The 16,190-nt window shown below is 38.9% G+C and overlaps 1 protein-coding gene across 1 annotated transcript; it reads right to left on the reverse strand.

Annotated features, from left to right (window-relative positions):
* Positions 1–2,469: 2,469 nt before the first annotated feature.
* kiaa0513 (KIAA0513 ortholog) lies at positions 2,470–16,031 on the reverse strand. The gene is made up of 12 exons (XM_055222636.1): positions 15,900–16,031; positions 8,962–9,497; positions 7,803–7,902; positions 7,608–7,681; positions 7,460–7,530; positions 6,427–6,634; positions 6,177–6,214; positions 6,010–6,082; positions 5,798–5,875; positions 3,237–3,317; positions 3,050–3,144; positions 2,470–2,718 (listed from the first exon to the last, which is right to left on the reverse strand). Exons 2-12 carry the CDS (start codon positions 9,345–9,347, stop codon positions 2,669–2,671), a joined length of 1,254 nt encoding a protein of 417 aa, XP_055078611.1. The 5' UTR covers positions 9,348–9,497; positions 15,900–16,031; the 3' UTR covers positions 2,470–2,668.
* Positions 16,032–16,190: the final 159 nt, after the last annotated feature.

A 16,190-nucleotide genomic window follows, 5' to 3' on the forward strand; every position in this document is an offset into this window, starting at 1 on the left:
AAGGAAGAGACCACCAAAACATCAACGTCAAAAATAAATTTATTTCAGAATAATTATGAATATGATTACACTGATTCCATGCAAACTGGAAGTATGTAACAATTAGATGTCAGTTGATAATACAGGCACTGTCCAGCAGGGGGCCTCGGTCACTTACAGTTGATATGTGTTTGTTAATAGCGTTTTGAGACAGAATCAGGCTAACCTCAGACATGTGTTTCAGTGGCAGTATTGTATTGTGTGAGGAATGTTTTCTTCTGTTTAGTTGGTGAGATATTTAGGTGTGGTCATTTTCATGATAATTGTAAAGAACATGATAATTCTAAAAAGTTTTGAAATAGACAATTTATCACTACACGCCACCACAAATCTGCATGCACCTGCCATGCACAGGCAACAGAATCTTAATTGGTGGGTAAAATGAAATAGTGCAAAATATGTTGATAATATATGATCAAAATCAAATAGCATCTCCTCAATGTATTTGATTATTTGTAATATAATAATAAGTTATAATAAGTTGCTTGAATCATAACTTACTGGCACTTTTGATAGACACATGAATGATTTGCATTACGAGAATTATTGCACAGCACAATATATGCATTTAACACTGATCATGTCAAACACACAGGCAGGTATACTATTGAATAGACATTTAACACCTAAGACAAACAATCACAGAACACACTACGGTACCACAGAACCAGAGTAGGACAGAACAATGACACACTCTACACTCATGTGTATAAGAATATGAGATCAAACAGGGATTTGATTCACGTCTGGTCCTAAGTCTTGCCTATATACACTTTTCAGTCTTTGGCTATCATTGAGCTTTTTCTTTTTAGTTTCATTTCACGGTTGTGTGTGTTCTCTGTTTGAAGCATAGTACAATATATATTTGGCTTTGAGTGCTTTTTGAATATCATTAACTTAATTTATGGATTTGCATTGGTTCGCACCACACACATAAGCTAATCTCGGTAGAGTGACTGAATGGGGTAAAGCAAGAACAATTCTACTGGTTGAAAAGGTAAATATTGAGTTACATGCTGAATGATTAGGCAATCAAAAAATAAAGGTGCTTTGTTAGAGAAGTTATTCTCCAAATCACACATGTTGAGGGTATCCAAGTTATCATAATCATATTATAATTTCAAAACAATATATTATTATTATTATTATTATTATTACAATGATTTTTGCTTAATCATTAATAAATATATAAACAAAACTGGATCAGCAATACATGGCTGGAAGGATCCCAACACCGCAAATATAATACAGTGCTGTCCCCTGATGGCAGCATAGAGCAGTGCAGTCATACAAGCCACAAAACTACACACTAAGCAAGATGAAATCACACTAGATAATAGGGGAAACCTCACAAATGTACAGCAAAGTGCAAAATAAAATATATGCAAACAGCATAAAAGAAATACTTAGCTTCAAGGAAGTGCAGTGGTATTGAGCAGTTGACTTCTACTGAAGGCAATTTTATGGCACTAACAATAGTATCAAAGCGAACTGGAAGATGCTTTTGGCCCAATTGTAAAGTAAAATATTGATAAAAAAGATCCAGTCTTCTGGGATATTTGTGTCGACTGCAGCCATATTCACGATACAGCAGTAAAGTGAATCAGCAAAAAAGTCAGTAATAGGCCTTTTCTAAACAGAGAATATCGCTGCCACATGTAGCCAAAATATTGTATGATTAAGAATTATTATAATAACATTTAATACAATAACACATTTTAAGAATATGGTGTCAAATCATTTAGATTTAGATAATATCAGTGCAAACTGTGAACGTGTCAATACCTCAATGGAGGTTCCATCTAGTCTAGACACCTTAAAAATGACCTTTTTGAGTTCTATAATAGTCATTAATGACACAGTGAGTAAACAAGATCATGTCACTGCTTTTGCACAATATAATGCACTGGTAAAACTGATGCACAGCAACATTTAACTGATGTCAGAAACATAGAGAGGCCTGCACACAGGAGATGTATGTAATAGTAGAATACACTACATGGCTTTATGGGTTTTATCTATCTATATCTATATATCTATAACTATATATAGAGAGATAGATATAGATATAGATATAGATATAGATATAGATATAGATATAGATATAGATATAGATATAGATATAGATATAGATATAGATATAGATATAGATATAGATATAGATATAGATATAGACAGAGATATAGACAGAGATATAGACAGAGATATAGACAGAGATATAGACAGAGATATAGACAGAGATATAGACAGAGATATAGACAGAGATATAGACAGAGATATAGACAGAGATATAGACAGAGATATAGACAGAGATATAGACAGAGATATAGACAGAGATAGACAGATAGACAGATAGACAGATAGACAGATAGACAGATAGACAGATAGACAGATAGACAGATAGACAGATAGATAGATAGATAGATAGATAGATAGATAGATAGATAGATAGATAGATAGATAGATAGAGCGAGAGAGAGGCAGGTATCGATTATTAATACCCAGCTGATGGTGTGGTCTTATTGCTGATATGCAGAGCAATTGCTACAGAATGGCACAGCAGTTCAGTACAGCTCACAGGCCAGAAACCTGACTGTGATCCTGACTGTGGTCCAAGTGCTTCAGTCGTTCACTCCACCGCCATTTTCTCTATGTGCTCCGTCAGCAACTTGTACTGCTCTGCACACAGGATGAGTCACAGAGAATTTAGTTTTTGATTTACAATATAGATGTAGGTAATAAACTTTAGTACTTAGAGAAGACACTGTACTTTTCATAGACACCAATAAATACATATTTTCTTTATTTACTAAAATTTTAAAAAGTATAATAGATTTTTTTATCTCTAGAAACAGTAGTCATAGTATGATTAGAAGTACAATATTAGTAGTATTCATTATTAATATTTTAATACTAGAAACATTAGTAGTAATTAATAATAGTGCCAGTATTCTCTACTAACGTTTAATTATACGTGTTGTGCTTTGAAACAATTTTTTGTTTTTTTTACCTTCATTGAGGTTTCCTATTACTGCCTGCTTCTTAAGGAAATCATTGCAGAGCTTCTTACTGAGCCCAAACGCCAACATATTATGAGTGAATGTCCTAAAGAGAGAAATGCATTTTAAAATGCATTCAATTTTAAGATAAAGACAATAATTATTGGTAGTGTAGCCATGCAGTTTGCGGGTGCTTACCCCAGCTGGCCAAATGCAATGTTCTCATCGATCTTGGAGTTGTCGTCCTTTTCCTGCTGGCTCATGTGACACCACTTCTCTCTAAAGTATTAACAGGGTAGGCATTATAACACAGGTTTGTACCGGACCTTCACAGGCCCATAGACACTGTGGACTAGTGTCAAGACCAGACAAAGCACTAAATATATCTACAGCATTACGCTGTGTTGCATCAGTGACACTAGCCCCTCAAGAGGATGAAGTCTGTGAATGGATGCAACTTGACCCACATAGAAACAGACAGGCACAAAACACAACTGCCAAAATAATAACAAAACCCACCACCAGAAATGATTTTAATTGGATGGAGAAAAAAAAGTTGCTGAAAATCACACTTTGATCCATATATACTGACATGAGCAATGCAAGACAGGTTTGACAGGAATTTATTCCTGACTAAATACACTTTAATAGGAGGTGTTCGACTGTTATAGTTGGATCTAGAATCTCTGCAGAGCCAATAATAGGTGAGGTGTAAAGGCCGCTGAGGTTAGGATCATGCTGCTGGAGCAAATGGAGAGATGAACATGCTGTGAGCCCAGAGCCTTGGCTTCAAACTAACCAAAATTTAAAAGATTTATGTAAATCAAAGCTTTACAAGGTGCAGGAAACAAATAAACAGAAGCAGCCTTGCAGTGAATCATGTGACCGTGGATACGACAACAGCAAAAAGAACATGCAAATTTTGAGGATGCAACATCCCAACAGAAACACTGGTCTGGTATCCTGGCTCTCTGTAAATGTTGTGTGCACCTATTAACGCCAGTAATTGAATTCTAGTCTGTCTCTTTGTAGACAAGCTCAAACTGTGGGCAGTGAGAAGTTCGCCTGGGGAGTTATCTGAGCCCTATTCACTGAAGCATACACAGTGTTCTGACTAAACCTGAGGCTAGGCCTGGCTTAACAGCACTGCTCTTCTCTCACACATGCAGTGCCCTGTTTGTAACAAATCTCTCTGAGGGTTTGTTCAACTTTCTGAGGGCAGCGGACATGTTGGACAGACCTCTCATTTTGATCCTGTGGTCCACTGCCCCGCAGCAAGGCACAAAAAACAAAGGGTTAAATCAGCATGCTCATAGAACAGAGGCCAAAAAGAGAATATTAGATGAAGACATTTCCATTTCCTATAAAGGACGCTAGTACTAAAAGTAGTAAATCACATTCCCACTGATGTGTATGAAAAGCATTAATTATGAATACCTCAATTTTTTGTAGTACCATGAACAATATTGAGACCATTATGCCAATGTAACAGAAAAGTTTTAAATGTATTAGTTGAGGTTTAAGTATTAGACAAATGTGAAATAACTGTTAAAATTATCCACAAAGGTGCAGACATATATCACTTTATACCCTTTTTTGGTTTTAACAGTCTTTCTTTCTTTTTTGTCCTTTTCATTTTGCAGCCTTTTTATTATAAAGACTATACTCAAAATTAACATTTTGCATATATTCCACAATAACATTCACAACACTGTTGTTATTTTGATGATCTGACCACATTAGGGCTGCTCTGCTTTAGGTCATTTTCACAAGTCACTGCACTCTGTGGACTGATGCCATTGCGCAGTAGATTTAGTTCTGTTTACTTTAGTTTTGGGTCAATCTTGTTCCACCCCAAATATATACCATGAGCCACGTGAAAGTCCATCGGCTGATCGCCAAACTTATTTCTGTGACAACGTGCTTCAAGTGGATAGGGGCTGTGAATATGCGGGCACACACTCACTTCCTCTATACTCAGTGGTCTTTTCTTTCACCTGTGACTAAATACACTGTGAGGGCTGTACAAGGAGGAGGTGTGCTGGCGGAGGAGAAAAAGCTTTTGGGACGACCCACAGACAGACTCAAGCTCACCTGCGCAAACAGACCCAGGCTCACCTGCGCAGACAGACCCAGGCTCACCTGCGCAGACAGAAGCTGGAGGAGACCTATCACTGATATCAAGTTGATCCAAATTGCCTCGTCAGACGAACGCGTCAAAGATCAGCTCTGCAGAGCCCAGTCATAGAAATATATGGGATCCGAATGTTTTTTTTCCCCAATTCCAAGCACTTTTACTGTCACAGTGGACTGTGTAGATTGGTCGTGTTCACAATGCACTCCAGAGTGCAGGTGGAGCCACTCCGAGACCTCCTGTTTCAAGCGCTCTTGGACCGGACGTTTACTGCGGTCCAGAGTGCAGCTGTTGAATTCACACCGGCCCAAGTGCACCGCTCTCGGAGCGAATGCTCTTTTATGTTTATGGCCTAACTTGTGGCAGTGTGAAAACGACCTTATTAACCATATGTTGTTATTAGCGTGAGACAGGAAGCGTTGCCAAGGTACACCTAAATTGCATACCTATATCAACTAATTCATTACAGTTTAATTCTGACAACAAATCAGTAGCCGATCTAACATAAATACTAATATTGTACTAAATACTAATAGATTTTTAAAAAAGTATTTTGTTTACAGCAACCACAAATATTTTTTATAGTGTCTAAATGGCAAATATTGTGCCCTATGTTGAGCCTCACCTGGTGGTTGGAGACCTCTTCTTTCGCTCACAGTGAACCGCATCAAAGAAGGCTGCATTCCAAAACCTTAGTGTGTGCCTGAGAAGAGAAATCAATGGAAAAAAATGAGAGTTTCATTTATTGTAGTTTCTAAAAAGGGGCTAGCTGTAAATACTGACAGGATTATTCAATTGGTTGTTTGGCTTTGGACCTTTGTGCAACATGTGACTCACCAAATGGGCTGCTGCTTGAGGTGGGTGTAAAGGTACACTTTGTCCCCTTTCTTTTCCTCAGTAGCATCTGACACTGTGGGAAGAAATAACAATAATTATCAGGGTAATAACACACATTGAAGAAAAAGGGAGGCAAGTGCAGATATCAAGTGTTGGACATACTATACCTGGGGCTGTGGGCTTTTCCACTGGGCTTCCTCCATCCCTGAAGAGCAACAGCAAAAAGCACACTTTATAATCTTACATTTGTAATGGCAATGACTCCAACACTAATCGTTACTCTTGTCTTGCATAAAATATGTTTCTGTCCTGATGCACCCCTTAAGACTGTGTTTAGGAAGTCAATATAACAGTGTTTCAGTTTTACACTTAAACTGACAAAGCTGACATCTTAAAGAGTTGTTGCAGTGGCCTTACTCAGTCTTGTTTGCCATGGAGCTCCTCAGTTTGCTCTCCAGCCCTCCGAAAAAGCCTTTCACATCACTCTTGGATGTGGTCTTGAGCAGTCGTTCCGCTGCGTCCTTTTTCCCTGTGAGCCACGAGTTGGCCTTGTTCAGATATGAGTCCAGGCCCACAGGAGGAGTCCCCCGCTCCAACAGCTCTGATGGGGGTGGCTGTGCTTTTCCTATTTGCACACAAGAAGCAATGGTAATTAAAAAAAAATATATATGTATAATTAAATAAGAACAAAAAATACTAATAAATATGTGTTCTTTGAAGTAAAATCTCTGCATAAAAAAATGATGAAAAAGCTGCAAAAAGAGCTGATTAAAAAGAAAAAGCAATGCATTTACAAGGACATTTAGTACTAGATACAGGGATAATTGTTTATTGCGATATTTTCTGAATCAATATATTGCACATGAGAGCTTGTTAATGTGACAGGACAAATTACCATGATGACAGGAAGTTTCCAGCACAGACTTATATTATATAAACATAAGTCTCTGAACACCACAGGCATTGCAGCAGACTGTGAAATGAGGCTGCAAGAACGACCACACTCTTGCTCTCTGAAGCTTGGTCTGAATAAACTAAGCACAGTCACTGGGTACATTTACATTAAAATTTGGATAACTACAATAATCACATACCCCAATAATAAGATAAAAAAAAAAACAGGTGACATGTGTTAATCAGCTGTTGTATTTGGAAGACAAAGTACAATGCATTTAAAAAAAAAACTGTTCAAGCTATGAATCCCTTTTCTTATTAGTTTACCCTTTTTTGTGCCATTTACATTGTCAAAATATGTAATGGATGTGAACAACCAGAAAGAAACTGTTTACATGACATTTCAATAATCTGATCATTCCAAAAATCCAATAATGATTAGACTTTTAAACATAGCCACTGTGAGCTGATGAGTACAAAAGGACAATTTGTGGAAAACTTTTACTATTGAAGGTAACTTGAGCTATTCAGGATCAGAAAGTGCAAGTGAACTCACCAATGTAATAAAAGGTGAAACACATGGTCATTAGGTTTTTAGCTGGTGTGTAATCATCCATCTGGTAACATCTACAAAATAAGACATGATTCCTCAGAAGTAAATAAAAAAAATACTGACTTAAAATAAGCAATGTGCAGAGACTTACTCAAACAGCACAACGGCAAAAGACTGCACCAGGCGGTAGAAAGTAGGCTCGCTCACACATTTGGAGTGGCATCGCTGCAAACACACAACAACACTTTTTTATTTATGGAACAGACAGCTTCACATTAATTTCCAATCCAAACTTGTTTATTTCGTGCACAATATAAAGCAGGTATAAAGTAGGTTTTTTGCAAACCTGTGCACTGACGTATTTGGCAAACCACTCTCTGCCTTTTCCATTCTCTCCACTGCACAACTCTCCAAAACGTGCTTTCTCCTCTTGATCAAACTCCTCACTGTGGAAATACAATATTTATGTGTGACTAATCATACAAAGAAAATGTATTAAATTAACATGGCACACAAAATGTGTAATGGATTGATGGCAATTAGTTTCTATTATGTTGTGGTGTCTGGAGAAAACATTAGTTAGAAATATATTTAACATTTTTCTATCATTTAAATAATTAAACTACAGAAGAAGGTTCAAATAGATTTTTCTGTTTTCTTCCTATTCCCCTGCAGTGCCTCACATGTTTCCATTCATTTATTAATCTGAGGAATTAATTTGTATCATTAAACCTTTTTAACTTACATCTGGTGTACACTGACTGCAAACGTGGTGCAGTTCGGACCCGCATGGGTCCCACAAGACTTACAGGCTGATTCCACATCATACATCTCTGTTCCACTGCGCCACTGCGTAGTAATTGTGCGCCTATTGCAGTGAATGAGAGCCTTTCTACATTCTGCGTATGCACTGCCCCGGGCTGCACGGGTCCTACGCCACTCTGCCGTACTTCAACAAGATCAATTTCTACAGTTCAGAGCTAAAGCATGAAACACAGTAGAGATCTGTAATCCAGCTTTTGAATAAATACTTATTTTAGTCTGAAATGGAGACTTTTATTTCACAAGCTCAGGGTCTTGGGCTCTTCTTGAGCTCCTCGGGGCTCACAGCCCTGTGTGGCATAGCCATGTGGAGATGAAACGCATTCAGAGAGTGAGGGTCTGCGACCTCTGGGACGATTCAGTGGTGTGGCACAGTGGCGAGAAAGTCTGCGTTAGAAAGTCATTCCAATCAGAATCTGCAAGATGTCCCATATTTTTCCCAGACACTGCAGCGGACTATTGTTTTTAGGTCATTAGATGTGTGTTATTGTGTGAACCAAATTGAAACTGTGTTGCTTTAAGCAACACTGCAGTTGTCATAGCTGGTGTAACAGGCAATCTGCAAGTAACCCACTCAAAGTGCGTGCCAAACCTGCCTTATAGACAGTACAAATCTGGCATTATAGTAGCCTACATGTTCAAGTAAGAATTGAAAAATACCTTATTAAAGAGCTTGCACCTACTTTCCATGGAAGATCTTGTCTACATAAGCCTTCATAAAGGTCCTCCTCTCTAGTGCATCAGGGTCAGCATCTTCCACACTGTGACTGGATGATGAAGAGGATCGCCGTTCGTCCCACACATGAGAAGGGGGGTCCATATCGTTCTCACTGTCGGCGGACTCTGTAGCATCACTGTCATCATTGTCATGGTGATGATGGTGATGGGAGGATGCTTTTGTAGGGGCTAGGGGCTCAAGCAGTGTGTCCTGTCGCAGCCCCCTAGAGGAGGCCGGCTCTGGGGAGAAGATGTCCATGTGACCCTGGTTTTGTCCTTCAACCACAGTGAGAGAACTGGACTCAGATGGTAAATCAAAGTCTATGAGGTTATCCACTGCCACTCCCTCCATAATGGATCAGAAGGAGCTCTAGATCCTGGGAAAGCTTCAGAGAATGTAACTGTGCAGGCACATCAGATGACAGCCACTGCTTTGGGTGCAGTGCCTACTCTCTCCCACCAGGGGGACCGAGGTTGCACAAACTTAGAGCATCTGTAGCACCTGAAGACAGATAACAAGACAAACAAGAGGAAAAAGATGGATTATTAGCATTTTATACCATAAAGCATAACATAACATGTTCATGTGATGGGGATTTATTTGTGATGATGTCCACACCACGTTTCTACAATGGTATAACTGTTGGAAAAACATTTTCCCTTATTCAATTAAATTCTTTGCCAGTAAAATTTTAACCTATTGAAAGTTTCATGTTTAGTTTTCACCAATCATATATCACTGTAAAGTAATTAGCAAAGGATCAGACTGGAAGATTCCTTCCCTCACCTTAAGCTTCACTTCTGGGCCTACCCTGCATCTTCAGCTTATCATCGCTCATAGCTCATTGCTCATCATTCCTTGCCAGGGTCCAAGTGCGAAAGCAATGTTATCATCTTCCTGTCACCTTCATTTGCCTCAACAGGGTTTTGATGAGGGAAACTTCCTGGCTTGATTTTTTGCGTTCATATTCAGACATGGACAGCAGTTAGGCTACTCTGTACAGTATCACTCGCCCAATCAGTGCACCTGCAAGGGTATGCCTGTACGCCCTACGCGTACCTTGAATTTCCCCACTGAATCCAAATGGATCTCCCAAGTCAAGCATGGAGCAGTGTGACAGTGATTACTGACCAAAATGTTCTCCTCTTTATGGAGAGCAGGGCTACAGGACTATTAAAAGCTGCTATTTCTGACACTGGGTACACAGGGAACCTAGACAAGCGCTAGTTCTCTTTCTCTCTCTCCTATTCCAGCGCTTAAAAGACAGTGCCACTGTGGGCTTGTTTTAAATGTGTGTGTGCAGTGGGACTTGATGAAACAACACCCTCTTCTCCAGTGTCACAAACGCCAGTCCTGTGGGAGCCGCGATAATAACTATAAAACAAGTGTGTCATTCAATAAGTTGTCTCTCACTCTCTCTTCTCTCTCGGCACAGTGTGGACCTGTGACTCACCTCAGTCAATGTGTTCAGGATTGTCAGAACGTGTACCCCTCCCCGCGTAATGAAATGGTTTAATTCCCTCTGTGTAGAGTTGGAAATCCTAAACATAACATGAGATAATGACATAAACTTATTCAGTAAACCGTGAAACTGAACCAAGGCTCTTTGGGAAAGTAAATGTTCTCCAAAGCCCTGTGCGTCAGGTGTACGATGGAAAAGTGCAGACTGAGAGAGGAGGAGAGCCTGAAGGGAGAGCACAGAGGAAATGGAGGGGCAAGGGAAAAAGTTAAAATAGGCTTATGTGACTATTTTGCATGTATGTGTGATGGGTGTGCATGCGGGTGCGTGTGGAGGGTCTGTTACCTACTTGGCTGTGCGTACCTTCCCAAAAAATCCTGCAGGTGCTCCTGCCCCCGATGAGCATGCAAATAGTGGCTATTCTTTCTGCTAACTGTGATGCCTTTTTCATTCACTTCCTTTATAGTCTCTGAGTCAGTTCTTTGTACTGTGCTGGATGAAACTGTCCTTATTTTGTCTTATTCATTCTTTATCCACAAATAAACAAAACAAGGTTTACTTATTGTTGCTGCTCTAGAGAAAAATGGTATTTGGCAAAAGTGCTAAATAAACATGCTTTCCCATCCCCATCCAAACTGAATTTAATGGTCTATTTTGTTTCTGCGGCTCGTCCGGAGTAAAAGAATGTGAACAGACCAGGGGCTGGTCCTGGAGTCATTGATAAGTGCTTCCTGAAAGGATGTTCTGTTGTTCTTCCAGCTTCACGGGCAACTTCATTTGTTCTGCAACTGCAAATGGCTTTCACTGTGCACTGGACAAAATGGCGTACTATTACTTTATTAGTTAAGTCATTATAACTTGTTCTTATATGGGACATTTTCGACTGACAGATTGAGAACTACACACAGAGTACACAGCATTTCTTTTTTCCCCAAAATACCATGTCCCAGTAATTTAACCAATATAATTTGGGGCAGCTTGAATGCTTACATTTGCATTGATCATTCTATTGCATAGATCGAAGAATAATCACTATTAATTATTATCAACCCAAGTTTTATGTTATAATTGATCAGGTTCAATATTTTATGATTCAATATCAACATTTGATTTTAAGAAATATGCTACAACAAAAGTTATACATTTCAAATACTCATCAACTTTTCTATAGGCAAGTCATTGTGGCTGAAAAGCCAAATTTCTTTCACACCAAACCCTTTTTCTTGTTTCAATCACCACATCAAAATGACATCATGGCACATTGTCCTAGGCTCATTATTGTACTCTGGCTTTCATCTCAGCATAAACAGGATGTCCAAGTCATTGATTAAACACCACAAAAGGGGGAGATTCCAGTCACAAACCTCTGATGTAACTCCCAGAGGCAGGCGAGCTGTGCTCTTCCACAGACGTTCTTCTGTCAGAGTGCTGCTAAATAAAACCTGGGTCTATCATACTGCGATACTGCTGTCTCCCAGACACACCTATCTGAATTCACACTCTAAATATAAAATAAATATCTGTGATAATTATAAGTTTTAAACTCAATCAGTTGTTGCACATACTTTTGGGCCAGCATTTCACACCAAAATAATACAACAAAGACTACACTGAAAAATCTTCAAGACACATTGGTCAGCCCCGAACTGTATTCACTACGTCCTTGGTTGGAGATGTGCTAACCACTGTTGCATTGAGTATATGCTTTGCTTTAGCAGCCCCAGAAAGGAAAAGCCAAAAAGAAAGAGAGATACAGAGTATTTGCATTTGGCGATAATTCAATACAAGTCTTATCTTGTGTTCCTTGCTAAAGCATACAGATAATAGAATATTTTTCAAAAATGACTCAGAAATGACGTGTGCTAATAAGGTAAAGCCCTGCCATGACAGAGCAGACCACCATCTCCTGGAGCACAACTCTGCAGATTATGTAACACACTTCTGGGTATGACTGCAGCTGACACTTTCACAAACACATTACATAAGTTTAGAAAAAATATCAAGACAACCACCAATTCTCTAAACTATAAAGATGTTCATGAAGAGGTGAGGTAAGCATGATGTATGACTGTGGTATGACTGTGGCACTAAAGATATATCAAAACAAAAATTGGAGAGAATTGATGAAAATACATGCAGTTAAACAGCGCAGTTTAGCAGTAAGGATGGTATAAACTGTACATCCTGATAGGTGTTTAAATGTATAAATTGAAAAAGTGAAGAAATATAACTATATTTTTATTATTATCTTTCCATTTTCCTTTCACTATAAATAGGTGTACCCATGGGCTTGTCATGAAAAATACTATATTGACTTATTGTTCAATATATGATAGATGAAGCAATATTTTTTGGGGGTGAACGTTTATCAATGAAGTAATACAATATTTTATTATTTTTTTCTGCAGTAGGATTAGATTTGAGTTGTAGAAGGTTGAATAAATAACTTCTATGACCCATTATAGATACAAACTAATTGCAGAAGTGTTGCATTCTGTTATTTAGTTATTTCAGCTCATGTTTTTTTTTTATTTTATTTTTTTATTTGTATTTAGATTCGTTTTTGGGGAATAATTCTGCTTTATGTTTTCATTTCAATTTTATCATTTATTGTCTATATTTACTTCAGCAGTATATTGGCCTTGAAAATGTTTTGCCTATGTACCCAATATTCAAATTTAGCATTACTTCAAAAGAACTTTCACAATATTATCCCTATTTCATTACATTGTCCAACTGTAGTTTACACTATTTGGTGGATGAGTGATAACAGCAGTTCTACAGTCACCTCTGAAGATTGCTGCCATTAGCTCTGGTTAATGTCCCCTGTTCACTTGGTCTGATTGCATCACAGAAACGCATAGATTTCAACAACTATAGTCAGGACTTTGTATAGATTAGAAGGCATAAGGTAAATTACAGTTTCCATACCTCAAAAATTATTACTTCTCTTGAACCCACATTTTTCATGTAATATTATGTTAAGTGGGATCATGTCTTACCATATTAAAAGGGTTTAGATCTGAATAATTACAACATTGATTGCACCCAGTCAACAAATTAAAAATTACTGGCTAACAGAAGACACACAAATCAGGTTACTTGTGTAAGGCTATTAATCCACTGTTTAAAAATGACCTGTCTTCAATATGTAATCCACACAGCAGCAGCAGAGGTTCAATAAATCAGTGTGTCAGTCAAAAAGCTGTGGCTGCAGTATTTCTGATTCCCTGAGCAGCACAGCAGAGTGAACACAGACTACACTCCACTAGGCACACCATCCAACACACTGCCCCAAAGGGCCATTGTTAATGTTCTCTTAACTGAAGACATTTAAGAGACACTGTCCATCTATTGCATTGCAGTTAACATTTAGGTCTATGTTATGACAATGCTTTACTTTGTATTAAGCTCTTCTTATTACAGCCTTTTTTGCTGTTTATTATTGTAGATTAAAAACTTGCATATCGCAAAAACAACTATGACATTTTGCAACATCATTATCTTTTCATAATAATAAAATACATTTAATAGACATTGCAAACCTAAAAAAAGCTTTTAATGAATGGCACATGCATCATCAAACGGGCTAGTTCTTGTTGCTCTGTCTGCAGCATCACAAGACCCTACTCCTCTATCTATGATTCACATATTACACAATATGCCCCCAGCCTCCCACCTCCAGCAGAATTATTCATCCCAGTTCAGTCAGTCAAACAGATAATGCTGCATCACATCTGTGTCAGTCTACTGTGCATTACCAGATCCAATCAATCAGGCCATTGCAGTTGGATCAAAGGTAAAAACACTGGTGTCCTATGGAGAGGAGCAGGTCAGCTGATACAAGTGTTTTATCTGATAATGCTAGTTCTGCTTTCAGGACAGCTCAGCAGCAAGTTGATATTGACATGCATGTTAAATGAGTCCAATGACGTCTTATGGTACACTACAACATATTATAAAAACCTGATATATGGCAGGTATCTTTTAAGGTCTGGACTCTGTGGTGGCCAATCCACGTGTGAAAATGATGTCTCATGCTCCCTGAACCACTCTTTCACAATCTGAGCCCGATGAATCCTGGCATTGTCATCTTGGAATATGCCCGTGCCGTCTATATATATATATATATATATATATATATATATATATATATATATATATATATATATATATATATATATATATATAGCCAAATATTCTAGCCAAATATTCTGTGCAAAGCTAGGTTTTGTTTAAAGACAAGGAAAACAATACAGGCAGAATTGCATGATCCCTCAGATTTAGTGTAGGGATAAGGGATGAGATAAGAGTCCTTGTTGGAAAAAGCCACGAAAGCCACTGGCTGAGTGTGCGATTGTGGTCACAGTGCACCTGCAATACACAGAAACACTGACCACACCACACCTCATTATCACTGAACATGGTTATAATGGAGCCCTGGGGAGCACTATCGCCATCCCATCACCTTCACATTCAACTGGGCTGCAGAGGTCACACAAAGGTCACAGAGGATAGGCCTCTTCTATTTGATCAATACCAGTATCTTACCCCCTTAATCCTAGGAACATTGAAAAAACTATCCATTAAAATATATGTGATTTTATTTTACTTGAATGCAGCCAGCAGGAAGCCAAGTGATAGAGGGGCTATTGCCAAAGCAGAGTTGGTTTGCTGAAGGCCAAGACAGTTCAATTAAATTTTATAAAACTTCTCTATAATAAACATGTTGTAATAGCCCTGTTGACAAGTCAAACCTAATCTAAGGTGTCTACTAAAACTATCCAGTGGAGAGCAATGCAATAAACATCACTGTGGCAACAGAGGAGCCAAAAGTCAAATGAGGAATGACTGCTATAAAGCCAGGAACACTTTCATCCATGTGCACTTAGAGATAGCGCTTAAAAGCACACTGTAGGGCAGCCAAAACAAATGACAAACGTACAATACTCTGCAACTGAACACAATGTGATAACAGAGTGATAATTATGAGCTTTGACATGCTATGCAGTAACGTAGGGGCTCACCATTTCTAATAGTAGGCCAAGTAAACAGCATAACAATATACAGTGCTGATATTGGGGCTGGATTGAATTCATTTTGGAATAGACAAGGTTAGTTGTTCTCAAACTGCGCTTGTCCGGTGGCGCAGGTTAGAGCACGCAGCAGCCGTGTGCACTTGACAGCTAAGAGGAAACAGCTCAGAGTAAACACGGCATGCGCTGACGTTTCCTGGATGCATTGTGTCTCGGGGAACGTGACCGTGAAACCATTTTCAGGACGAGGAATACCCCCGGGCAGGCATGTCGCCTGTTTACACTGGAGCAGCAGTCAACAGTCTGGCATCTAAACATACAGTGGATTCTTATTGCATGAACATTACCTGAGATGGCGCTCACACCCTATCCATTCAAATGAACAGTCAAGTAGTTATTTAAAAGTACCTTCATGGTTTCCAATTGCGCAGCGCTTGGTAAAGGAGCAGCGAGCGTGCGCACTCGAGCGTCCTGTGGTGTGAGGAGAAGGGGACAGTGGCACCTTGGGACTGAAAACCGTGCGTCGTAGCTTCTCAGGGCTTTACACTGGACTGAATAGAGCTGCGCATGCGCTGATACAAGAAAACACGACGTGGGGGGAACCCAATGACGCAGAGGGCAGCAGAGCCAATCAGCACAATGGAGAGTATATAGTGCGCACTGACCGCTGTAGCACTGCTCCCTGGAAGTGAAGATTTC

The sequence above is a fragment of the Periophthalmus magnuspinnatus genome, chromosome 6 (assembly GCF_009829125.3).
Source record: "Periophthalmus magnuspinnatus isolate fPerMag1 chromosome 6, fPerMag1.2.pri, whole genome shotgun sequence".
In the NCBI taxonomy this organism is placed as follows: domain Eukaryota; kingdom Metazoa; phylum Chordata; class Actinopteri; order Gobiiformes; family Gobiidae; genus Periophthalmus; species Periophthalmus magnuspinnatus.

What these genes read in the sequence shown, in the direction of transcription:
- kiaa0513 (XM_055222636.1), bottom strand. Translation starts at nt 9,347, where the DNA reads ATGGAGGGAGTGGCAGTGGATAACCTCATAGACTTTGATTTACCATCT. An exon ending in GGAAAAGCCCACAGCCCCAG is followed by an intron (nt 6,083 to 6,176) that starts GTATAGTATGTC and finishes TTCTTCCCACAG; the next exon opens with TGTCAGATGCTACTGAGGAA. An exon ending in ATTGCATTTGGCCAGCTGGG is followed by an intron (nt 3,145 to 3,236) that starts GTAAGCACCCGC and finishes TTCTCTCTTTAG; the next exon opens with GACATTCACTCATAATATGT.